Raw genomic sequence first — 27,811 nt, forward strand, 5'->3', positions numbered from 1 at the left:
CCTTTTAGTTTATTAAATACATTTTAAAAAAGGCTACAGTACTTATATTTACATCCACTAAGTATGATTCCCTTTATTTCTTATGGAAACTGATTGTAATCCATAGCTCTAAAGAAACTGACAGACTAAAATTTACACGTCCCTTTTATCTATTGGTCAAAACCTACAGCGACCTAAGTACCATGGACTGCATGAAATATTCATGAAGATGTCGGACTTAAGTTCCCATAAAAGACAATTCCGCTGTTTCTTTTAGCTAACGTACTTAAAATATAAACTTTAAAATGCTTTCTTTGACATACACATATTACATATAATAATTAATTTCTGCAATGTCGCTACCCTCAGACCCCACATGAATCACCGAAGAAAGCATTTTATTGATGAAATAAATTAATCATTGAAATTTATTGAACCTTAAACAGAACTGAAAATTACTATTCTTAAAATGAGTAATTAATAAACACATTAATTGCTTTGTTACACGTGTTTAATTACTTTAACAGTCCATAAATAACCGAATTAAACGAATATGAATTTTTCTGAATTTCTGAATACTATGTTTTAGCAAACTATATGAATATTTTAAATAGCAGAATGGAATAAAGTCAGTACAAACAATTTTAACATATACATGTATAAATAATTTTATTATAGAGTCTTTGTTTTCAATAGAATATTATATTAGTAATTGAAGATCAGATTTGATTTTTTAGCAATTGAATGAACAATAAAAGTTTTAATGACAATCCAGTTTCAGTTGTGTTAAACTTTGAGAAGATGCATGTAAGAGATACATTTTAGACACAGTCCATTGGCTCTTGCTCCGGAAATTTTTCCTCGGTACATGTAACTGTCCGAGATACACGCAATCGTGTCTGCTTTTTTTCAAGATATCTGACTATTTTCAGATCCAGCTTTTGGATGATTGAGTCAATTTTACAAACAGCCGTTTGAGAAAACAGAGAAGCAAAGGCGATCCCCAAGGGTTTTAATGTTTCGTCCTTCTCTATTACAAAAACACCTGAGCCAGAGTCGCCCTGCCTGAAGAAGGCATTCTGTTCTGTTATGTTTTCGACAGCATAGCAGTTGAAGAAAGCAATGTACCCCCTGGACAAGAAAGACGTGTCCACTCTAACAGTCAGGCTGTCGTCCGTCAGGTCACCAATTGTTGTCCCTGTGGTTCTTCCTGACTTCGTTACCTTTGTTTCTCCATCAAAGTTCAACTCTTCGTCATTGAGAATTGGTAATGCCTCTTTCTCTGCAAAAAATCCAAAAGATACATCTTTATTTTTTCCCAAATAAGCCATATTTTTGTCTAACAAACCATAATTTTTCCCAATAAACCATTTTTTTTCTTCAATAAACCGTATTCTTTTCAATAAACCATATTTTTTTCAATAAACCATATACAGGTAAACATGCTTTCTCTTTGTGTAGCATTCAGTTCTTTTAAAGTTACGACAGAACACAACAAAACATCATAATTGAGAGCCCATAACGTATGAAATTATTACTATATGTATATTACATGAAGGAATTCAAAAAATGAACCCATTTCCTGTATATTTAGAAACATGTTTTAACAGATTTATACAAATTTTCAGTAACCCTAGTCAATCTATTTAAAATTTAATTTGATTAAGAAGATGCTTGAAATGTAAAAAAAAAATCGTAATTAATATAAATATGTGACACTACGTATGTCATAATCAGTGGATATGTTGATATGCATAAAATTATAAACATACAACAATATACATATCATGTATGAAAACAAGTAGTGGTTAATAAAAATAAAATGAAAACTCTCCAATTGAGTCATACATATTTTCAACAGGTAGCAGTAGAATGTAACAAGAGGCCCATGGGCCACATCGCTCACTGAACAACAGTTCCTTGTAAATTCTATTTCATAGCATATGCTATTTCTATTTTAAACTTTGACCCATTTCTAGGGCCCCAGTATTGGTCCGGGGGTTGGCTTTAACAATTTAGAATCTACACTATTTGTGGATGTTTGCGTAGTAATCTCACAAACTGTACAGTCTAGACGGGACTCCCAAAACGGAGTTAACTCCCAAAACGGAGTCTTTGGCTCCATCATGCATTGCGGTAAAATGGCGTTTCTAATGTAAACAACGTGCGAGTTATGCCCCTTATTTCTAAATAAATCTCTAAAATTGGCCAAAAACACGAGAAAAATTAATTCTAAACTTGCAAGAACATTCCTGAACGTGTATGTGTTATATTAATGTCATATGTTAATAACCGTTTACTTGTATTACGTAAGATTAATTTTTAAAATGAAAAATTCACCCAAAACTTCAATCACGAACAACTATAACTGTTTTGAAATAAATTTAACGCTTGGATATGTTTATTTCTCATTGTTTGTTAAAAGTATAGTCTCATTTTAATCTTTTTCATGCTAAATTATTCAATTATCTTGAATAATTATGTATTTAACATGGCTTCCTAACATCGCAAATGCCGCGAGCGATTATAATTGTTTTGATGATAATTATCTGTTTAATTTAAAGAGTTATTGTATCTAGAATGACAATTTGTTTCATTTTCTGGGCTTTCAAACAACCAATCCTATTTTTTAAATACCAAAAAGACGTTTTTAATCATCGCTAGAGTTGTAGCAATGTAGTTCTTCAGAAGAAGATTTTTTAACATTTCTACGATGTACTTCTAGGTTAACCTTTGACCCCATTCTGAGGCCCCCGTGTTGGTCTGGGGTCATGGCATTTACAATTAAGAATTTTCGTTATTTGAGGATCCTTGCAGAGTAATCTCACAAACTGTAACATTGTAGTTCTCGAGAAGAAAATTTTTAAACATGTTTCTCATATGTTTCTATATTAAACTTTGAACCTTGCCTGGGGCCCCAGTTTTGGTCCGGGTCAAGATTTTTTAAATTAAAATTTCCACTACATATACAAGCACTTTTGTAAATATTGGCATTTCTGGCGCAGTAGTTCTTGAGAAGCAGATTTTAAAACATTTTTCCTATGTATTTCTATGTAAAACTTTGAACCCCTCCTGGGGCCGAGTTTTGGTCAGGGGGTCATGATTTTTACCATTTAGATTCCTAACTATATATGATGGCTTTGGTGTAAATATTGTCATTTCTGGTGCAGTGGTTCTTGAGAAGCAGATTTTTAAACATCTTCCCTATGCATTTCTTTGTTAAACTTTGAACCTTGCCTGGGGCCCCAGTTTTTGTCTGGGATCACAATTTTAAAAATTTAGAAATATCACTATATTTACAAGCTTTTGTGTAAATAATGGCGTTTCTGGTGCAGTTTGTTCTTGAGTGGAAGATTTTAAAACATGTTTCCTATGTATTTCTGTGTAAAACTTTGAACCCCGCCTGGGGCCCGAGTTTTAATCAGGGGGTCAAGATTTTTACCATTTAGAATCCTAACTATATATGCTGACTTTGGTGTAAATATTGTCATTTCTGGTGCAATGGTTCCTGAGATTCAGATTTTTAAAGACACACACATTATTCTCACTTTTCGCAATTATCTTCCTTTTAAAAAGGGTTTAGCCCTTTACTCTAAAAATTTCGAATTCCATTTCCATAAGGATGCTTTGTATCAAGTATGGTTCAAATTGGCCAAGTGGTTTTTGAGAAGACGTCAAAAAAGTGAAAAGTTTACAGACTGACAAATGGACAACAGGTGATCAGAAAAGCTCACTTGAACCTTCAGTTCAGGTGAGCTAAAAAAACAGAAAGGTTTTTCATTCAATTAAAAAAAACTGAAACATTAAGGAACCTCACTTCATCAAGACTTACCAGTATAATGTTTAAGACACTCTATCACAAGATGGATATCTAAATTTTTAACATCAATCAATTAGGTTACATAATGAAATAGCTAAATTATACTTGTTTCTTCTTTGTCAACTTATTGGGCTTGAGAACTGCAGATTACCAATTTAAAAACCACTTTTTTAACCACTGGAGCTATTGTTCGCATTAACTAAATTGATTTTGAAAATCATTGTATTTTTTAATCAAAAACTTTATTTTTATGACTATTTGACTACTGTAAATTCCTTATATTTCACGAGTACTTAATTCCGCGATCCCGCTGTTTTGTATCAAACCGCGAGAATATAAAATAGCGAACGCGGTACTTTTATCCTTATTTCTTATAGTTCTCAACTCCAAGAAAAATAATGGCGAGATTTTTCATTCCGCGAAGGGTGCTTCTCGCGATTTTACGCGGATATTAATTCCTCGCGTTTAATTAGGAATCTACAGTATATACTTCTTATGCATCATGCAGTCTATCATCAAGTAATTCTTCTGCTGATTTGAGAAAATATTTCACGGTGAGGTAAACACTCCTAACATAAAACTGCTTCATCAGTTATAATTCATGCAACTGCAAAAAAACATAATCTCTTCCCCACATCCGTTGCTTATAAATATTTCTTCTTGTTTAAAAGTTGGACAAAATTAAGTAAAACATGAAATATACTAAATAAAAAGATACCTTCTTCACGACATCCATGGATTCTTACTAGAGCGAAATCCAGGCCCGTTTGACAAAGTCCGTAGTTTCCACAGAAAGATTCAACAACTTGTCCTACTGCGTTATCCATGTGACCATTATCTTGCCATGAAGGATGCACTATAGGATGTTCTTCCAGTGACAGATGGCTCATAGACAGTAGAGATTTATGGTGGTTTAGTTCTTTGAAACGTTTGACTGCAACATGTGATGCCGTGAGAAAACCACATCGAAATTGTTCAGTTGGGTTCTTTGGTTCAACTAAGAATCCAACACTCCCTGATGAATCGACTGACGGTATACCAATGCTACAGCCAGGCTCTGGAAGGTTTTGTCTAGAGGCGGGACATCTATTAGGACAATGTCCAAACATTACATAGTCTTCCCTTATATCACATGGACATCCTGCAATGGTCTTTGGTAAAGGTTTTTCCCCAAATGGAATAAGATTTTTGTCAAGGCAATACAAAACAATGCAGGGGTTATCCTCTATTTCATCTCCAACACTTCTGACCTTACCTATTCGCATACCAACTACATTTGAGTATGTTGCATAAATCTTTCCTCCATGTTCTTCAATGACTTGTTTTATTTCATTTCTGGTCTTTTTGTCAATAGCAGGTGCATTTCTTTCACATAGTTTCATTTTCTCAGCTTGCCTCTGTATTTCCATTGATTTTTCTGCAACGTTCACAAATTCTAATTCTGTGTCCTCCAAGTCATAGCATGCATTTTTAAAATCGATTTGTGCATCTTTGTCATTATCACGAAGAAAAACTTTCACAACTGGCTGTCCATCCAACTTATGTCCTGCTATATACTGCATTATAGATGGATGATTCTCCAAAGCTTTTTTGTCTTGTAAGACGTCCCTTTTCAACCATTCTTTAATGACTGTAATGAAAAAAACTCCTTAAAATATGACAATCTGAACATTTTTTTCAATGTTCATGTTCTATACCCAGAAAACAATCTGTGAGCAAATGGTCACTTTTAATACCCACGCTCTGATGTGAATATACAAAATAAGCAAAGTCGACATTTAACAGGAAGTTGGCATCTGATTGATACAAAATATATTCCACGATATGGCATGCCTAATCAAATAGTATGTTAAATTCATTTTAAGCATAAGTAGTTGCTGAGAAATCTTTGACGAAAATTTGTTTAAACTAGAACTGTCCTAATGGGACTAATACCCCCGCAAGGCTAATTTCAAATGGGACAAATAATTGAATTGAATAATAAAGGTTTGGAACACATACAAAAAAAAAATTATAGAATTGTAAAAAAAAAAAATTAGTTAACAAGAAAAATTAAAATCAAAATTGTCAGAATTTCACTGTACATACATATCTACAACAGTAATACATTTACAAATGTATGTATCTGATGATATATATTTTTTAATTTAATTGATTTAAAGAAAAACGAACAAAATGACAATAACCCCTCCCTTTGCAGTAAATGGAAATACCGGTGGTCAAGCAATGCTCTTCTGTTGATAAAACTTTCAATATCTTTCTAATAAGAGTCTTGACAGATGCAATTAGTTGTTTCAAATTTTCCTCACTTTCTCCTATGGCACAATGGAACTCCATATCAGAAAATTGATCCCATAGGACTATGATTTTCTTTGATGAGCTTGTTAAATTTAATAAACTCCCAAAACATTACCATAATTACCATACTATGTAAAAATATGTAAAAAAGAAAATTTAATATTTCAAACAATTTTAAAATTGCCAAAACACTACAATCATATCAGTAATTTTGAATTTCATTTAAATTAATGCCCAATACGTCACTTCATCAATTTACTTGACAAATAAATTTAAACAACCTCTAAAAATAGTTTAACTTCTTTATGAATAATGATATTATTTATTTCCTTATAATGATAGAACTTTTGGTTTACATGAAACAGTTTTAAAATAGCCCCAAAACCATCACCCATTTTACAGATTATCAATTTCCCCTAAACACATGCTCCATCTGAACCATGGCTCAGATAATGGCTCCCTTGGGACAAATGAATTCAGCCACACTTGTCTTTGATGTTCTTATTAGCTCCTTTGCATTGTCAGTTGATAGAATACTTATAAAAAATATTTTTTTTTATTAATTAAGACATAAAGACAAAAAACCTCCATCTGGATGTATTTATATAAATATATTTTAGAGTGTTTTCTGTTAATTAATTAATAAAATCTGTAAGGATTACCTCCCTTACTTTTCAACATTAGTGTACAATATATAGAATAAGGAAAATGAAAACTGTCATAAAATCATTAAATCTTGTCTGATCTTAAAAAAAATTGCAGGTGCACATCTTCAGATAGTGTTAAACATATGTACAAATTTTCAAACTGTTCCATGCAGTAATAATTTCATTCTGGTTGTAACACGCTTTCTGATTGGTTGAAAAATTTATTTTATATCGTATAAAGAATGTCGCCTACGTCATAGTATGACAAACGTCAAAAACGTATCAATCTGCCGGACGTTACGTTTGAATTTTGTACAATTTGATGTCATTTTATAGATCAAATGACCGTTTTTATCAACAAAAAACGCTTCGCGGTTTATAAAGCGTAAACTGCCCCAAACCATTTTATATCGTATAAAACTAAAAAATATTGAATTCATTCCTTAAATAAAAAATTCTATAGGGGGGACAAAGTTGCGTCTACAGACAGACGGACAGACGGACGGACAGACAGACGGACAGACGGACAGGGTGAAACCAATATACCCCCTAAACTTCGTTTGCGGGGGTATAAAAATTTAGGCTAAGAATAAACAAAGTCCTCATTTAACAGGAAGTTGACATCCGATTGGTACAAAAAAAAATCCCACGATATGGCATGCCTAAACAAATAATGTGTCCAAATTCCAAGCACCTGCAATGAGTAGTTGCTGAGAAAAACGTGACAGAAACATTTGTTACAGACAGACAGACACACAAGGGTAAAACAGTATACCCCCTTCTCCTTCGGAGCGGGAGTATAATAACAACTGTTTTATTCTTTTAAAATGTTAATGCTAATATAAGTACACAATCCGGCATTTGTAATCTTTTAATTCGATATAATATCAACTAAACTGTTAATGCATGATGACACGTTAAGCAGCCATTAAAATTTTTTGAATTTTTTGTATACCAAGCCTGATTTCTTTCCCAAATTTTTTTTTGTTTTTGTGATTGGCTTCAGCCGATAACAGTTGTGTCCATATGAGGCATTTGGCAAATCAACTGTTTGCACATGCATTGTGCCTTGCACTACTTTATTTACTTTGCAATGACAAACTCAATTAAATCTTTAATTACACGTAGATTACTAAAAATGTTACTCTAATGTGTTTGCCTTGATACAAAACATTTATAGTGTTACATACGTAATTATTCAGTCACGATTTCTTCACATATGCGTACTAAGAATATTTTTCGGAAGTATAATTCGCCTAGTAATTAAAAGTAAAACTAATTATTTCATGACTTTCTATTTCAAAAATTAACAAAAGGGTGCTATATATATTCATTTGCATGTAGTGTAATCATACAGCTTTCGTATTTACATAAACAGAGCTGACCAATAATATTACATGCTGATCATACTTTTTAAAAGTATACTTGTTTCCACACTTATTTAAAAATAAAATAAAATACATCGGGGCAGGTTTTTTTCAGAGGGGCAGGCAGGGATGAGAATCTACAAATTAATTCTATGTGGCCTTATATGCTTTTAATTTATAAACAGTAAGGAAAATAATTTAATTTTCCAACATTTATAATATAACCAAACCAAAGTTTAATTATTGATACAGGAAAATGCCTAAAAATCAATTTAAAAAACTCACTTTCAGTTGGTTTATGAAAATTTCGCATTGATTATTATCTTAATAGTTAATACCCGTCTAGTCTACTTCCCAAAACAATGTGTTCATTATTAATGTGTCAAACTGAGAACATAATAATTAAGACTATTCTAATTAAATTATTACTCAAACAATGTAATGTGTTATAATGTGCCATATTCTCTAAAATTAAATATTATCCTAGTAAAATAAATATATACTTACTTTGTTTTTGATCACTTGGTAACACCTTTCTTTTGAATTCTTTTAGTCTATGTTGAATTACTTTTAAATCTTCTGTTGTTTGCCAACAGATATTCAGAATTTCTTCCAATGCAAGAGCTAAGATTTTTTGTCTCCTCTCCAATATTTTCTGGTAAATTTCCTCAGCAACTTTACCTCTCCATTCTTTTGAATTAATGTCCACAGGGTGAAAAATTCTAATAACGAATATTACGATATTCTCAATCCAACCAGAAAGAATGGTTAAGAGAAATCTGAAGGTGGTTGTAAATGGAAATTGCATTCGATTATATACAAAACCAATACCAGACATGTCACATCCAACATCTCCTAGATTCTGGACAAGTGTTTTCTGAACAACACTTTCAATGTGATGTACGATTCCAGGCCGTATTGCAGCTGCTAATAATTTTGCCGTTTCCTTTAAAGTTTCCTTCACCAAAATCTGTTTGATTGCCCGTACAGTAAATGCGGAGTAGCAATTATATGATCCAGTTTTCACAGTTCCCACAAAATCGTTCTTATATTCAATAAATACTTCATAACACAGTTTTGCAATATTATCTTCTATCAGTGACATGTCAATTGCTTCAATTATGACTGCTTCAAGACTTTCTTTAGAAAAAGCTTCAATCATTGCTCCAACAAATTCTTCAAAATATAACACATTTTTATAGGCAATTGACTTGACTATTTCATCGAATTCTTCATAGCCATGTTGTAAATAAATATCGTTGGCATCGATATAGTCGCGGTATTTTTGGTACACTCTCAGCTTCGCATCAATAATTCCCATGGAATCGCTATGTACCAAAATCATTTTTACCAGGTTTTCTTTTTCCAACAAAAGGAGAAGTAGTTTCAAATTATCCTGCAATAAAATGTTATATAATGTTAAGACAAATTAAATTGAACAGTTCTTAGTAGAGCCCAAAACCTAGCTTTTAAGTCTTCAGAATTTTCTTATACTCAATTAATGCTATATAATTTTATTTAATATGTTGAATAACCTCCTGACCACAATTTAATATTTAAAATTTAAAAAATCAAACTAAGCATAATGATTGTATTCTATTATACAAAAAATTCAATGGAAAAGTATGGTTTACTAAATTGTGTAGACAACAATTGACATTCAACACTGACTTCTTATTTCAAAATTATAAAACACCATCTGAAAGTTAGTTATGCTTCTTTTATGTAACCAAGAGGCCCATGGGCCACATCGCTCACCTGAGGAACAATAGGTATGATAAAATCAGCTTAATGGAGTCATAATAAAAAACTATCTGGACAATCTACAATAATACATGTAGATCCTGTATAAATAAAATCCATCTCCCTCCTGGATATTCTTATGTTTATAATCATTAGTCCCTTTTCGAACAGGATGATTTTATAGTCATATCACATGTTGAGTATTGCAGTTCTCAAAAAGATCCTTTAGTAACAATTGTTTATATATATGGGATATAAAACTACATCAAACTCTGAACCTTCTTGTGAGGCCAAAGAATTGTCCTTGAGCCAAAGTCTTAACAATTATAAAGAATCATCTGGCTGATTAGTTTCTGAGAAGAAGATTTTTAAAGATTTACTCTATATATTCCTATGTAAAACTTCAACCCCCCATTGTGGCCCCACCCTACCACCGGGAGTCATGATTTTCACAACTTTGAATCTACACTACCTGAGGATGCTTCCACACAAGTTTCAGCTTTCCTGGCTGATTAGTTTCTGAGAAGAAGATTTTTAAAGATTTACTCTATATATTCCTATGTAAAACTTTGACCCCCCATTGTGGCCCACCCTACCCCTGGGTAATAATTTCTAATTATCTCACCTTGAAAAAGGTTTGGCCCTTAATTTTCATAACTTTGAACCCCCTTTGCCTAAGGATAATTTGTGCCAAGTTTGGTTAAAATTGGCTCAGTAGTTTTTGATTAGATGTTGAAAATGTGAAAAGTTTACAGACAGACAGACGGACAACAGACAAAATGTGATCAGAAAATCTCACTTGAACTTTCAGCTCAGGTGAGCTAAAAACAAAGATTTATTTAAGGGTTATGGCATGCATAGTCACCAATTTTCTTAATATTTCATATATGGACACACCTAGTTGTAAAACACAAAAAGATACAAAATGTTGGTTACAGGGGACAACCTTTGCCATGGTAACTGTTGAAAAAATGGGAAAATAACAAACTTACCTTCTTTGAGGCCATTATTTGGTAATTGCCAACCCAACTAATATAAACTATCAAAGACATAAAATAACCTTTGTCCTATTGTAGATTTTAATTATATGGAAGAAAATTGAAAGAGAAACCAAAACTTTTAAAATGTTACCATGGAAACCGTTAAAGATGTTTGAAATATGTTTTTTTCTTTTTTTTTCTTAAAAGTTGAAATGTGAAATTATAAAATTTTTACATTGCTACCAATGTTTATGCAATACACATTTTTTATGAAAATTTACAGACATTGCTATGGTACATGTAACAAGACCAAGAATTATTGAAAAAAAACTGAAGGGGTTGTAAATCCTGATTTTAAGAAAATTCTTTTTGTAATTGAACTTGTAATAATATGCCTAAATCTTCATTATACCGTGTACCACAAAAACTTTGCTATGCAACACAGAAGTGTTGTTGCAATGGAAATTATAATTGTAAAATAATCACATAGAAATTCTAACATTTTGAAACGTTTATAGCAATGCATGATTTTAGAAAACTTTAGATTTTTTCAAGTTGCTTTTGAATTCAGGACATGCTTGATTTTTTTTCCTTATTGATTTCAAACATTAATCTGTTATATGTAAAGAATACCCTTTCAAAAATGCCTCAATATATTAGAATTTACCTTTTATTTGAGATTGTAACCATGGCAACAGTTCTCAATTTTAATTTCTAAATTCTTAATTGCACAATCATAATACTGTGTACAAAAAAATTCAAGATTTGCCTTTTTAATTCAAAGAAAATGAAGAAATCATATTTTGAAATTTCTGTTTTGCTTCCATGGAAAAAATATTTGTTTCTTCATAAATGTTTTTTTCATAAATATTTTTTTTGGTCCTGTTCTCTTGAAAAATACCATTTTTTTTTCATTATATATATATATCCTGGAAACCCTTAAGAACAACGGACCCAATTCAAGATTTCACACCTCAGCGCAGAAATCCGTGCATATGCTATGAATATGAATGTCGTAATTACGTACATCTGAATAAAAGAAAATAATAAAAGTTTCATTCTACTAATAAAACATGATTTGTAGTGCCAAAATATTTAAAGTGGAGAAAAATTAAGAAAAAAAATTAGTCCAAATTTTTTCTGTTTGCGACAAGTGCTTTATATTTCCACAGTTTATAAATCCTAAAATGCCCAAAGGCAGCTTACAGTGTTATTATCTGGTAGATATTGAATTTATATCTTAAACTAACAACATTTATGTACATGTAGCAGTTGAATTTGTAACATCAGGCAATAATAAATTATGTCTTTTTTCAATGATATTTCTGAAGGAAAATGAACCATGCAGTGAACTTTGACATAAATCACACAGTTTAGGCTGATGACCTACATTTTTTACCTAATCGGTAAGCTAATTGTATTCTTAATATTAGAATTTTATTAGAGTAAAAAATCTATTGTAGAATTTTTAAATATCAATTTTTATACCACACCCCATAAAATTCCAATTACAGTAAAACTCGTTTAGTACGAACACGGATATAGCGAATTTTCGGATGTAGATAATTTTTTTGGAATCCCCGGTAAAAATCTTAACAACTCTTTGCAAAATTTTACGGTTATAATGAATTCGGATATAACGAATTTACGGATATAGCAAACTCATTTTGAGTCCCGTAGAGATGAAATATAACGAAATTTAACACCTTTATAACAAATTTCTTTATAGTTTAAAAAAGTAAGCACTACCAATTAATATCAAAGTACTGAAGAACTGACGATAGTTGATTTTGTCGATGTTTATTTATTTTAAAATCAATGATATGTTATTTTGCATGACAAGTACATGTATACGTAATTTCTAATTTGAATTACGCATATTTTTATAATATGAATTTTTTTAACTTTTTCGACTAGAATGTCGAGAAACCTCCATATGAATCATGTTAAATAATATTTAAAGATAAAATAAATTCAATCAAACTATGTATCAGTGGTAGAAATATTTCTCGAAAATTGTATGGATCCAAGCAATATTGAACTCTAGTCTCGTTCAACCAAACGCTCGGCTGACACCGTAAATCTCCAACAAGGGTTTACGGAGACAGCCGAGCGTCGAGTTGAACGAGACTATATTGAACTCTGGCGTAGGAATACATACGACTACAAAAAATATTTAAATTGTTCGTACCATTTAAAATCTGACTATTTTTAAGGTATTTGTAAATAAGTTTCCTTGAAAACAATGCTTTAGCATACATTACATCGAATTCATCAATTATTTTCAAGAACTAAGTCTTGTCAGGAGCAATGATTTGTGCTGAGGTCCAAACACTGTTTCACTTTCGGTTTGTCCGAGTGTCTGCATAGGAGAGTTGATTAAAAATCAACTCCCAAAAATAGTTTGAAAGAATTTATTTACATAGAATTTTTTCAATTCATAATTCGATTATTAAAGGTATCAGAGTAATGAATTTTTATTTTAAGTCTCATTTAGCGAAATTTATAGTCCGGTGAAAGAAAACATGTATATATTGAATTCGCTATAGATACTATTTTGAATTCGCTATATGGATATAACGAATTATGGATATAACGAAGTAATTTCATTGGACCCTAAGAAGTCGCTATAACAGAGTTTTACTGTACTTTCTATTGTATCTTAGGATATTCATACCAAAATTTTGAAACGCCCCTAGTAAAATAAAGTAAAATAAAGAAATTGATGATCATGTAATTCATTTACTAAATTTCACTTGCCATTAACTGATTAACATTATATAAAAATTTGAATAAAAAATCTATTGTACTGGAAATGAATTGGGTCCGTCGTCCTTAATTGTTGCCATAATATACTCACAATATGTTCTCAAATAGGCATTAAAATGCCATTTTTACATCTCTACGCTCTGTTATCATGGTAACAGGACCTTTTATAAAGAAATCTATGACTGCGTTATTTAGCCACCAAATTTTGATTCTGACATAGAATTGATCTTAAATAGTTTTTTAAATCAGTAGAAAACACTTGATTATGAAGATTCGACATATTCGCTGCATGTAAATTGTGTGGAAAGCTACTGGAGTTATAACACCATAATACATACAGGGTACTGAAAGGTTAAAATGTCAAGTTTAATTAAGATTTCACAAATGTTCAATGCTGTAAAATGCAGCAATACAAGCGAAAATCAAAATTGATGCTTGTGGCTGTTTAGTGGCTTCCTTTTTATATGAACTTAACCTTTAATGTGATTTTAAACGTATAAATCACATTTGCAGAAAAGGCAACAAGTTTAATGAATGTAAAAGTAAGTACTGAATCATTATATAAGGCATGTTACTCAACTTTTATGCATACAACCCTGCAGTTATGAGACTATATCTTTCAAAAAATAATGATTCAGTGCTTAAATAAAGTCTTGATGTATAACATTGTATAATGAGCTATGATTCAAGTAATATATAATGATAGTATAGCTGAATAATTAGTCATTAAATATTAATTAGAAATTACCCTTTTCTCCTCCCATGTTTCAGGATCACTATCAATATTTACTTCAAGCACATGAACGGTTGATGGAAATCTTTTAAAAGCTTCTTCTTTTGGAAACAAGTCCCTGGTTAGCACAACTCCATGTGAAAGAGATCTTGTGTCCGAAACAAAGTTATGTACAAAGAAGTCGTCTAGTACATCACGAACAAATGAATTTCCTGAGGCATCATCTGGAATGTCGACACTAAATGACAGAAGCAGTTTCCTCAGCTCATCAGAGATCAATCCTCTGTCCATTTTCTGTAAAATAAAAAAATTAAAAAAAAAATTTGAAAAACCTAGAGGAACATTGAACAAATTACAAGATGTAATACAACTAGTGCATGTTCATGTGGAAAAATAAAATAACCCTGCATTAATATATTCATTCCTTCAGTGTTATTTAGATACAGAGAGCTCTTTTTTTAAATTAAAAATAAAATAAAAATTTAGCAATTGTTTTTCTTCCTATAATAAATAATGCATACACTACCTACAAGTTGGAACTTTGAAACTTAATGTATGCGTTTGAAATGTCATATTTAAGCATCTCCTAAAAATTTATCTGCAGGGACATAAATTATTATTACTGTAAATGTACATATCATATTGGAATTATATTTTGTACATTCTATCGAATTAAGAATGATGATTACTTATAAGCAATAAATTTTCTTTTGATTAACGGATCAAAGGAAAAAAATACCAGAAAACTTCATCACGCACATAGCACATTGATAAAAAGTTATGGTTTTGCCGTAATTGTGTACACTATCTACCTCTGTACAGAGCTCTTCATCTAAAGGAGGCAAATATAACCTAAAAGAATGGCCACAACCACCAACTAGGCATTCAACTTTTTATTATCAACTTCCGTCTCATATCGGCTGACAATGGAAGTACATGTAAATGTATTCCCAAGTGACCCCCCCCCCCCCCCAGGTCCCAGCCAGATTTCACATCTTTGCTAGCGATAATTTAAGAATGCCGATTTGTGGGTTTTTTTGCGGAAAACTTCAACAGCAAAACTCTTTATTTTTTAAGCATATGTATTTTAAACCAACTCTAGTTTATTTGCGAAAAGTCAAGAAAATCGAATGTCTGGTTCTTTTAGGGACCATCTCAAAGTAGAGGTACATTTACTTTAGGAATTTATTAAATAGGAAACCAGTGGCGTAGCTTTCATTGAAGCACGGAAGCATGTGCTTCCACATTGTTTTGTACAAAAAAATTTAAGGCAAATAAAAAAAATACGTAGTGACTACTTAAAATAATATAAATTGAACTCAAATAAATTAACATACAATGTAAATAAAATTGGTAAATTTGAATAATTTCAAAACGCAGTTTTAGTGTAATGAGATGAGTGAAAAATCATGTCAGGTCAATCAACAATGCTTTCTACGAGACTTTCAAGTCTCTCGGTACTACATGTGTGCGTACAAACAGTGGTCTATAGACACAGACAAAGTCATTGACTCTTTTGCGTTAAAGAAAACATGAAGACTGGGCCTCCTCTTTGATAAAGATAATTAAATGAAACAATAAATTTTATCATGTACAATTTTTTTTGGTTTCGTGAAATGAAAAAAAAACATTTATTGGCTTAAGTCTAAAGAAATTATCAATACTAAATTATCGATACATATACGCCGCATAATTTTTAAAGAAAAATATCGCATGAAAAGCTTGAATTTTGCACAAAAAATATATTTACAATTGAAGAAAAATGTATAAAAGAAATTAAAAACACCCGATATTAATTGTGAAAAATGCATCAGCTTCTACCCTGGATCATTTGGGGTCTCAGGGCGGCCCAACTCCCTGCCCTGCTGTGGCACATAATGCTTCCTATTATCCATCTACCCTAAGCTACGCCACTGGAAACTGTCATTTTCGGACATTAAAGCAGATTCAAAAAATACTCAGTAGCTTTTTTTCTCAATTTGTTATAGGCTATATATGATTATTAAAATCATTTCCTACCTTATATGTGAAAAATACCAAATTCCACTGTTTGGTTTTTCGTGGGGGCCACCACAAAATATTAAAATGCACCAAATTTTGCTATATATTTGGATCGATCATTATGAAAGAAGATTGGTAAAATGGATTCATTCAAATAAAATAAGGAAAATGTCCTCGAGGATAGTATCATTCTGTATATATAAAAACTCAAGGGCATACAATTTTTACTTTTTCTTTTATGTTATTTCTTAAAACGTACTCCTATAAAGATTCATTTTAACATAATGTCATAAAAGTGCAATGGCAACGCTCCCCTACCCCACAACAGAAAAATCGCTTAAAAATAAAAATTTCTTAAAAAATATAAATATTTTTATCTGTATTTTATTTATTGTGTTCAATTTTATATAATACAAGAAAAATTTCATGAGAAGTATAAATCAACTGTATTATACTAGAATGCGCAAAAACATACACAATGAAAACTAAAGTTGGCCTCCTAAAAAGAGCAAGGAGAAATTTTAATTACCATAAACTCTCTGTGCTACAGTTGTTTTGAGTTTTTTTTCCTCAGAACAATTTATTAAACGATATAGACCCAGGATTTATAGCATGTGTGTGTAGTGTATATGTGTGTGTGTGTGGGGGGGGGGGGGGGGGGGGCACCTGCAGGCTCATATAATCAACGCTGCCCTCAACCCCATTAAACTATACAATGTATACATGCACATTCAATAAAAACAGTCATGTACCGGTACTTGCAATTGCATATATATATGTGTACCTACATGCATGCCAAATTCACAAAAATTAGCTAATCATAGCTTTACAGTCGATAAACTCAGTTTAGTGGTAGTAAACTATACTGGCGTGTGACCAGTTCTCGCCAGTACATTGTGACGTCATTTTATCAACACATAAAATTAAGGTAGCTCGCGGGTTTACCTGCTTGTGAGAAAACCTACCTTGAAAATTTGTCCACGTGATCTATAGGTTTCAGAGTTTTATTTCTAAAATTTATTTGAGATTCGTCTGCGCGGTAATAATGTTATCGTGTTTCAAATACAGTGTCATTGATAAAATCAAGCAACGCCATTTCAATGAAATATATTGTAAAATGCACATCTTACTCGAAAAACTCATTACAAAACCATACTCCAAACTTTTAAACGATTCAGACGAAAATTTTACTCAACACAATAACAGAGGAGATAATTATGAATCGATTCATATAAAATAATCCGTATGTGTTCTCGGCCAATGTTTTGCAAAACAACTTTAAAGATTTATAAGATTTCTCAAAACCTTATATTTTCATTACGACGTTAGTCCGACGTCATCATTTCCTTGTAAACGTCTGAAAACCCAAAAATTGAAATGCATTTATTGACAAGACTAGCTGATTAACACATTTTAGAGCATGTAAATACTAATTATAATTATTGTGAATGTTATCAAATGCACAAATGCAATTAATGTAAGGCTGTAAAGATACAGAAAATTGCTATTTTTGTTTTCATGAGACTCCGTGTCAATAAATGAAAAAGAAAATGCCAGGCAACTACCGACATAATAAGTTTGTAATCGTATAAAATAATTAGCTCAAGCTAAAAGAATTTTAATAAAATTTGATCGGTAGTTAAAATTACGGAAGTTATAATTGTAAAAAAAAAAAGCGAAGTTAATGCTTACGTGCATTAATTTACTTGTCTATTTTAAAATATGATTTTAAATGGAAGAATTCCAACGCACACTCATACTTTATAGAACAAAATATGACAATGTATGTGACATCTTTAAATTTTCAGCACTTGATAATTATAAATGTTTGTATGAACAGTAATAAACTGCATTTAAGCTTTTTGAAATATTTCCTTTTATGCTTCTAATATCTCATTTGTCAATGTATGAGTTTACTATGACGGTCAACTCTTTACGTCGATTCCTATTGTGACGTCAGCAAACCCGCGAGCTACGTTAAAGACAAAAAATGACGTCACAATGTACTGGCGAGAAATGGTACTTGGCGAGAACTGGCTGCACGACAGTAGTTTACAGGCAAAGAACTATAGTTAACAACGACAATTTATATTTCACATCTGTAAACCATAGTTAACCTGATCATCTATGGTTCAGAAGTGTAAAACTAGAATGTAATACTGAAAACAACCATTGCGATTGCAAAATATATTTTATCTGATAAATACAGTTTCACGAGTGTTAAACTATGATTAAAAACGCTTAACTATAGTTAACGAATATAAATCATAGTTTACAGATGTGAAATTATATTTATCAGCAAAATCTATCGTTAACGTTATATTCGTTAACAATAGTTTATAACCGTTAAATATAGTTTTACAGATGAAAACTATTCTGAGTAGTTAATGAGTCGTTTACGATAGTTAGGGGGGTAACAAGTGAACTCGGCACCTGGTGAATTTGGCACCTGCGTAAATAGTGGAGTCGGCATCTGGTAAACTCAGCATCAGGAATCTGGTGAACTCGGCACCTCGATATTTTTTTCTTATCATAACTTTAAATAAACATAGAAGAAATACAAAACCTCGTTATTTTTTTGTTATCATAACTCAGATATAAAAAACAACAACGAAGAAACACAAAACCATGATGCAATTGTGACAAATAAAAATTTCACGTATTCCGTGAATAAAAGCAGTTAAAAACAACTAACTACAAAGAGGATATATATGATTAATATAATAATTAAATATAAAAACGAAGAAATAAGGTAGATTTGTAAACATATTAATTTATTTCCTATATAGAACAGTAATATAATTACGTATACACCACATCAAAGGTACTGTACTTAAGCATGTGTTATCCAGTGTGTACCTTGTTTAAATTGCTTAAACAACAAGATGACAGCGGGGTATTCCTAGTACACATGGAAGGGGCTACCAGGTGCTATTAGACGGTGTATTACCCGTACACATAGAAGGGGTGAGATACTAATTATGAGGAGGTTAATGAAGAGACCCTGTCAACACATGGGCTTCCCAATGTCACCTTTTCTTGCAACTTCAAGACAAAAGCAACGGGTGGTAAGTAAAATATATATTTTACATTATAAACACTATAACCACATATATTTAAAATAACAAATTTGAAAAGAAAGTAAATATGTAATAACTATGCATATATTAATTGTTTGTAGATTTATAAAGTTCACTTGAATCCCCTATAAAATAATATCTACATGTATAATCATGAAACTAATTAAGATATTACCATTAGACTCTGACTATTTATGGAATATTTATGAAATATTTTAATCTTATGATCAAGGCACCACATCAATTGATTATTTTTAAATAGATGACATTTATTAAAATAGAGTATATTAAATAAAAAAGAGTTTCTATACTTTAAATATATACAATTTTAAATATAAAGTATATACTTGATTCCCATATCTACATGTATGATTAATATGAGACTTATTAAGACATCACCAATAGATTCTTACTATTTATTGAGTATTTATGAAATATCTAAATATTTTAATTATATGATCAAGGCACTATGCAATATAACTAGTTTAAGATCACTAAAAATAGGAAAATATATAAATTTACACTGTATAACCCAACTTTCAATGCTACTGAATTTACACGTCTTGTAATACGTTAACTTTCTACAATCAATTACACTTTTGGAAAAATACATGAAATTTCAAAACTATTCAACAATCAATGAAAATATGTTGAAAACAACTGATTCTCAATCTTCTATCTAGGAAGTTAACCTTTGTCTTGATACTTGTGCTGCAACACAAAAACACTTGTCAAAGTATAAATTCTAAGAATGTATTTTATCTCTGATTAGTGCAAGACTGCTTTGAACTCTCGCTCTCCCCTATATTGCTATAACTGTTTTTGTTATTCGTTGGGCCTATGTTCATAATGAATAAAAAGATGGATGTAGCTAAGAATATAATAATCGTTGTTGTTCTTGATAGGATTTTAATGAATTAGATTAGACAAAATTGCAAAATGAGTTAATTGAATATACAACTACAAGCAATATTATAGTTCACACAGTATCAATAATTTCAGTGGCAAGTGAAAAATTTGCTCTTTAATGGTAAAAAAAAATGTAGTAAACATACTACAATGCAAGAAATTAAGGACATGATAAGTAAATGATTTAAAAAACCACAAAATAATCATTTCTGATATTCAATCTGTCTCCTTTAATTATTTCTGCCAATAGTAATTATTGTAAGTATTTTTACTACATTTAGCAATAATATGGTTATATTATAAAAGCACAATCCAACACTTTTTACCAAACATAAAGCAAAGAATCACTGACCAATGTATCCAAGAGCAATCATCAAAAATTTTTAGTTCAGAAAAACTTTCATTTTTTCAAAAATTATATATGAGAAAAAGAAGTCCTTATGTTGATATACTCAGGAAAAGATCTGAGAGATCCTCTATTAGTAGAATAAGATTAAGTGCACATAAACTTGCAATAGAAAGTGGTAGATATAATGCCACAATTAGGAATGAAAGATATTGTAATGCTTGTAAAACTGGTGCAATTGAAGATGAAACTCATTTTCTTTTTCAATGTAAAGCCTATTCTCATCTAAGGAACAGCTATTTTAGTAATTTTTATAAGATAAGTAAAATAAATATTGCCAATAACTTGGACAAAGAAAGATACATTTTACATGTATGTTTAAATAGTGAAATACATACTATTTTAAATATTACTGTTAAATTCATTAATGACTGCTTTGAACACAGATGTCAATTAGTCTAAGAAAATGTTAAACTGATCTATATAGATCAGTAAAAATATATATACTGTACATGCAACTATTGTAAACATACAATGATGTTCTTATATATTCATTGGGCCTTTGCCAATTATTGTAATTGTGTTTGTGCCAATAAAATATTTGTATTTGTATTTGTATGGATTAATTGTCTCAATTTATCTTTTAACTAGGCCTATTTTCTCTGACCGTAATTAGCTTGGGTGCAGCCTCTGATATTCTCATTGATGAATGTGAAGAACATCGCGCCAAGATGAAACTAAACTGGTCATATAACAACCAAATGTGCAAATGTTCATAAAATTTTCATGTTTAGAAAGAATTCTTACATAAATTATATCAATTTTAAATATATGTTAACCCTTACCAAAATATTGACCTTCTGGCAACACATTCTGGCATTATTGCAGCAATACTGCAGCAACATTCTGGCAATACATTGCGGCAATGTTGCTGCAGTAGCGTTTTTCGTATGCAAATGAGATTGCGGCAATATTGCCAGAAAGATGTTGCCGCAAAAGTTTTGCTGCAACATATTGTTGCGACAACACCTTTCTGGCAATACATTGCGGCAATGTTGCTGCAGTAGCGTTTTTCGTATGCAAATGAGATTGCGGCAATATTGCCAGAAAGATGTTGTCGCAAAAGTTTTGCTGCAACATATTGTTGCGACAACACCTTTCTGGCAATACATTGCGGCAATATTGCTGCAGTAGCGTTTTTCGTATGCAAATGAGATTGCGGCAATATTGCCAGAAAGATGTTGCCGCAAAAGTTTTGCTGCAACACACTGTTGCTGCAACACCTTTCTGGCAATACATTTGCATAAGAAAAATGACATTGGTGATTGCAGAAATATTGGTTCAATGCATTTTCTGTGCTCTGGCATCAATGGTACAATATATGCAATTTTTATAAATAATAAATGTATACAGTAAAGCAGTCATGTATATTATATTAATCTACAACCAAAATGGAAAAAAAAAGTTTAATTGCCATTACAGTTTTATTTTTTTAAAGATGCAAAAAGGTTATATACAACAAGACTAACATTTCGCATTACATTAAATTTGGACTTACAAAAAAAATAAATAAAAAACAGTTTGTGATTACACAATATTACAGAAGTAAAAAAATTATATTATTCAATGTAACATGCACAAAATAAGTATTGAATTAAAAATATAATGTATAATATTAGAGACCTGAAACTGGAATTTCAACATGCTTATAAAGGACACCAGTTAAAATGAATAAACTTTAAATTTAACACATAAATACAATAAACACAAATATGATGAACAAATCATGATGAAACTTGACTAAAAGTACTCGGCCAATCAGTGACAATTTATTGCTGCAGAATAACATGTATTGTACTTTGATTGACACAACGCGCACAGACGAATTGACACAACGCGCACAGACGGATATGGACAAAAGTTCACTGTTTACCATAAGCAAAGCTCAAACCATATAGTTCACAAGTCCTGCACAACCACTTGCAGCATTACGACTGATCAAGGCAATCGTCCTAGGCATTCCAAATGTCCTTTTTTTGACAGCCTCGTGGGCTTTCTGATTTCACACATAAACAATCACAAAAACAGCTATCAGAATATCACAACAATATCCACATTGGAATTCAGCACTGTTGTGTATATGTTCCTCTCCATAATCTTAAACAAATTACGTCATCATTCTTTTTTGGTTGCCAGTTCCACCATTCATTTAATCAGTAAGGTGACAGCTTTTTTCATGGTTTTCTTCAGGTCTGTGTTTTAAACCAAGGGCAGACCTACTGGGAAGAAAAATGGATTTCATATAAGCACACTGGCAATTGTTTTCAGATTTTAAGCAGTTTCAAGGGGGGTCAGGGGGGTCCAGACCCCCTTCCCCCTTCAATTTTTTTAAATTACATTATAAAATTACCAAAAATATGCCTCGGACCCCCTTCCCCTGGCAAACTCAAATAACCGTCGAACCCCCACCCCCCACCCCGAAATAAAATTCTAGATCCGCGCATGGTTCTTAAACAGTGTTAAACCCATTGGTATAATGGTAGATCGCAGTCTTTCGGTTTATATTCTTATAACAAACATGTTTAAACTGCCATTCAATGAATATATTTTTATTGCTAAACTTACTTTTTCAAAAACGTGCTCATGCAGATGGTGCAGGGGATGTCAACACTCGATTCGTTCACTCAGATTCGTCCTCAGTTCAGCTGTTGATTTTTTTTTTTACAGATAAACACTCCATTGACAGTGTATTTTTTAACCTTGATTACAGATAATTCCCGTATTTCATTCATTTCACCATCTCCAGTGATCACTGATGGCAGGAGGCTCGATGGCAGACAACATGGCAGCTTCGAATGTGAAAATTGGCGGCTAGCGATTTGATCGACCAATCAGCGCGCGCGTAACTTAACATTGAAACGAAAGTAAAAGTGGAAACAAACAGCATACGAAAATTCTTAAATCAACATGCATCGAGCGGTTTAGATACTCAAATCTAAGTAGACTGATATTTTAACTTAATAAAAAAGAATATACCGTTACAAAAGAACAGACAGGTCGGTATTCACGTAAAACATGAGTTGGGGGGGGGGGGGGGGGTGATTCAAACAGTCTACATCGTAACCATGCATAACAGTTATATGCCATTGAAGGGAATGTCACTGGATTTTTTTAATTGAGACTTTCTTAGAATAAGGCTTTAATCATAAAATATTTATTAGATTTAATTTTTTCGACTTATTATTATTTTTGGGGGAAAAATATGTATACAAATTAAAGCAATATTCATGCAATTATAATTGACAGTTTTAGACTTGTGCTGAATGTGTAAAATTTTATAAGTCTAAATTCTGCTAAAGCTATTGCAAGCTCGGTAAGCATAATAAATCAGAGGAAAAAGAAAAGTTTGTGGTAAACTTCTGTGTGGCAAATTTTGAGGTGTTATAACTGAAATCATATCTAAATAATTGACAATTTTTTAACCCCCCTCCACTGCTCGGCTTCTCCTTAAATTATAATTAAAGCAGAAATTAAATATGATGCCTAGCAGTATTGCCAGATCAAATTATATATATTATGTATATTAGCTGTTCATGATTTAAATGATCAAATACATGTAGATGTTACCAGAAAATTATTTCTGGCAGTATGATACTGAGTGTAGCCAGAATATTACCAGAAGTTGTTGCAGCTAGTGGCAATATTCTAGGTGCATGTTAATATAATTTTTTACAGAAATAACTCTAATAGTATTGCCAGAATGTTGCCAGAAGTTATTGCCGCTAGCGGCAACACTCCAGCAGTATTGCCAAAATGTTACCAGAAGTTGTTGCAGCTAGCGGCAACATTTCACTAGTCTCAAAATCTGGTTTCTGGTAACAAAAATGTGTTGCTGCAATATAGCCACAATATTGCGGCATTGTTGCAGCAATAATTTTACTTTGGTAAGGGAAGCCAGTAGCTAATGAATTATTTCGTATCTGTTGATAAATGTGGTCGTAAGTAATAAGTTACATTGAAAAACTCACCTTTCTTCATAAACAGACATTTCCATGATAAAGATACAGTCGTATACATTGTGTAATCAATTTTTTTTTTAAAATGTGTGTCTAGAAACAAAGAGATAAATGAATACTATGCAAATGCCGAATTCACCAGATGCCGAGTTTACCAGGTGCCAAGTTTACCAGGTGCTGAGTTTACCGGATGCCGAGTTCACTATTCTCGGTGCCAAGTTCACCAGGTGCCGGTTTCACCAGCATTCGTTTGGGGTTCGTAAACTATTGTTAACGGTCAAAAACCTATTTTATCGACTGTAAAACTATGTTTAGTTTATTTTCATTGGTATATTTGACGTGCCTTGGGTCTTTATACAAAATCTTAGTCTGAAATACAATTAGGCTACATAATGCAAATAAGATCTCTACTATAGACCAATCCACACTTTACAAAATTATGTCCCTTGGCTGCCATCTTTGGGGGGAAACCCATATATTTCTCACAGTAGCCTTTGTAGTTTAAAAGGTTGTAACTTCGTCATTTCACATTAAAAATCCATTTCCGCTGTGAATTTAAATCGCACCAAGTTGGGGCAACCCACACATCGAAGGAATAAATCAAATTCCAAGAGATTTCTTCAGAGGACGCCCAAATATTTGGTTGCTTAAAGAAGGGAAAAGTTGCTTTTTCCCTTTTGACCTTTGGGTTGACCCCGCAAAGGGGAACAACTTTTGCAAAGTGTGGATTGGACTATAAATATCTGTATAACCCAAGCACCTGTGATACAAATTGGTGTGTATTATAAGCAGAGATTTGTTATGTAATATAAAAAAAATCGCTTATACATCAAGGTACATGTATATCCAACTTAATCCAGTATTAACATACCTCCATCTTTGGGGAACTGCCTTTCCCGACGCTCTCAGTTATAGGTAAATATACCGTAAAACGTGACAATGTTGACACACAAACAAAAACAACGTTCCGGTGAATGAACGGTTCGCATCAAATGCTTTCGCACCCAAGAGATATATTATTGCACTGGGAGGTTTCACTCCCGGACATTTGTAACCAAATACATGTATATGAAAAATATATATTACAATCTTTTATTATAATCCGACATCTATAATTTTAAATCATGTTTACGTAGTAAAGAACAAATAAGAATATAACACAGATATTTATTTTTCAAATGATGTTAAACCAATATCAAAACCAATTTTTCAGGTGGCGAATTAACGAAGTACCCGATATGGAACGCCTCGGGGATTTTGATGATTTTTAATGGAAAGGACCGAGTATATTCCGGATGTAGTGGTGCGTGGGAAAGTATAATGACCCGATCTTTTTTAATGACTTGATGGGACATATTTTGCAAAATAAATAGTTTTAGGTTTTCTCAGTGACATTTTTATTTCGTAATCAATTTGTTAATGGGTTTTTTTCTACATTTCAAACGAATTATTTTGTAAATTTATATTTATTAAATAAGGTTCTATGTGGCATTTATTGATTCCACCGTGCTTAAATGCCTGATAGACAACGGTAAACATGCGTTGAAGAGTAATTCAATCATAAGTCAGGCACGTAGCAGCGTTTATGAAAGTTGGAGGAGGGACGGACTCATCCAAAATAAATATTGAAATAAAAAAAAATATTTTTTATGGAAAAAAAAACGATTTTAATTATTGATTTTTTTCTTTTTAAATTTTGAAAATAATTGTAGTTTCATTATCTATAGTAATATATTTCCAGTCTAAATTTAATCTATTTCAAGTACTAAATAGTTAATAGAATAAAAGAAAAGAATATTTACAGGAAAAAAGAAAAGAAAAGAAACTGAATAAACCATGCAGGGGCATCGAAAGACATTTCTTTTTGGGGCGGCGAATAAGATCAAGATGACGGGGTGGGGTGGGGGGGGGGGGGGGGGACTTAAAACTGAGATATTGTACGATGTGTCCAAAATTCTTAAATTTAATGAATTTAAGGACGACGGACCCGAATCACTTTTAAGACACTTTCATGAAAATTTTATGTTAGTTAGAGTTACTATGTGGTAGAGCGAAATTTCATGAATTAAATATGTTTATTATATTATATGTATTATTGCATAATTTTGGAGATTATGTTCAAATCTTTTTCTAACATGAAAATATTTGAATATTGGTACAGTGTTTTATTTTTATATTATTATTATTTAGTCAATGCAATATTTAACAAAAATATTTAATACAGTTATCTAACCTTAATGTAAGAGTCCTATTATTTGTTATTTTTAACTCTAGCAATGCAAAATCTATATTAAGAAGGAATACCCTTTTTCCTGTATTCCTGTATTTCTATTGGATAAAATTGGTCAGCTGTTACTTTATTGGTCATGTGACAATTTTAGTGGGAAATTTCTTTGTTAAACCAGTTCCTATTTGGAAGTCTACTTGTGTTTACTTGAAATTTACATTCTTTATCAGGTCAGTTAATTTTTTTTTATACTACCTTATATTTAAATACAGTTTTATTGTGAGATTATTTATAAAGATATCTAAGATATTATATAATTGGCTTAGAAATGAAATGACTAAATATCAGAAAGTTTGTTTAATAGTAAAATTCAGTCTGATCAGTGAGTACAAAGCATTGTAAGTGTTATTTTCTTTTCTTAAATTTAGATTATCAACTACAGTATTATTTGTACACCCTGAATATTTTTCCTAATCAACCTTTACACCTCATGTGAGGTAAGCATTGTTTAAACATGGTTTAAGCTTAGTTCATGTATAGTTATATATAAATATATATCATAGTATTAGTAGTATTATGAAACTGATTAATATTTCTACAATTTAATTATAAACTCATGTGAAATAAGTTTGACATGATAACGTACAGTTCTATTTAAACAGATGTGATTATTATTGTTTATTTATGTAATAAGCAGATAATTTAAATATAGACACAAGTATTTTTGAGTCTAGTTTGTAAAGAGGAATATTTTCATATTTTGTCAAAACTACATGCTTGTAAGAGTTATCTTTCCTAACTCGCATTTATTTCATTGCAGGGTTTATTTATACCTATTTTGTAATTGATTACATCAAATAAAGAAGTAAACTGAATACATCTCAACTTTATATCCA

The 27,811-nt window shown here is 31.5% G+C and overlaps 1 protein-coding gene and 1 long non-coding RNA gene across 3 annotated transcripts; one reads left to right on the plus strand and one right to left on the minus strand.

The window, feature by feature from the left end:
- Positions 1–621: 621 nt before the first annotated feature.
- On the minus strand, positions 622–25,684 carry LOC109619365 (uncharacterized). Of its 2 annotated transcripts, XM_034465817.2 has the most exons (6): positions 25,560–25,684; positions 14,352–14,630; positions 8,619–9,507; positions 4,518–5,429; positions 3,812–3,850; positions 622–1,261 (listed from the first exon to the last, which is right to left on the minus strand). In XM_034465817.2, exons 1-6 carry the CDS (start codon positions 25,563–25,565, stop codon positions 801–803), a joined length of 2,586 nt encoding a protein of 861 aa, XP_034321708.2. In that variant the 5' UTR covers positions 25,566–25,684; the 3' UTR covers positions 622–800. The 2 variants fall into 2 exon arrangements, with proteins under 2 accessions (XP_034321708.2, XP_034321709.2); XM_034465818.2 differs by lacking the exon at positions 3,812–3,850.
- LOC136274746 (uncharacterized) lies at positions 25,210–27,790 on the plus strand. Its single transcript, XR_010713170.1, has 5 exons — positions 25,210–25,603; positions 25,902–25,991; positions 26,493–27,145; positions 27,344–27,412; positions 27,736–27,790. It is a non-coding gene; the product is annotated as an uncharacterized lncRNA (long non-coding RNA).
- Positions 27,791–27,811: the final 21 nt, after the last annotated feature.

This window comes from Magallana gigas, chromosome 1 (assembly GCF_963853765.1).
Source record: "Magallana gigas chromosome 1, xbMagGiga1.1, whole genome shotgun sequence".
NCBI lineage: Eukaryota > Metazoa > Mollusca > Bivalvia > Ostreida > Ostreidae > Magallana > Magallana gigas.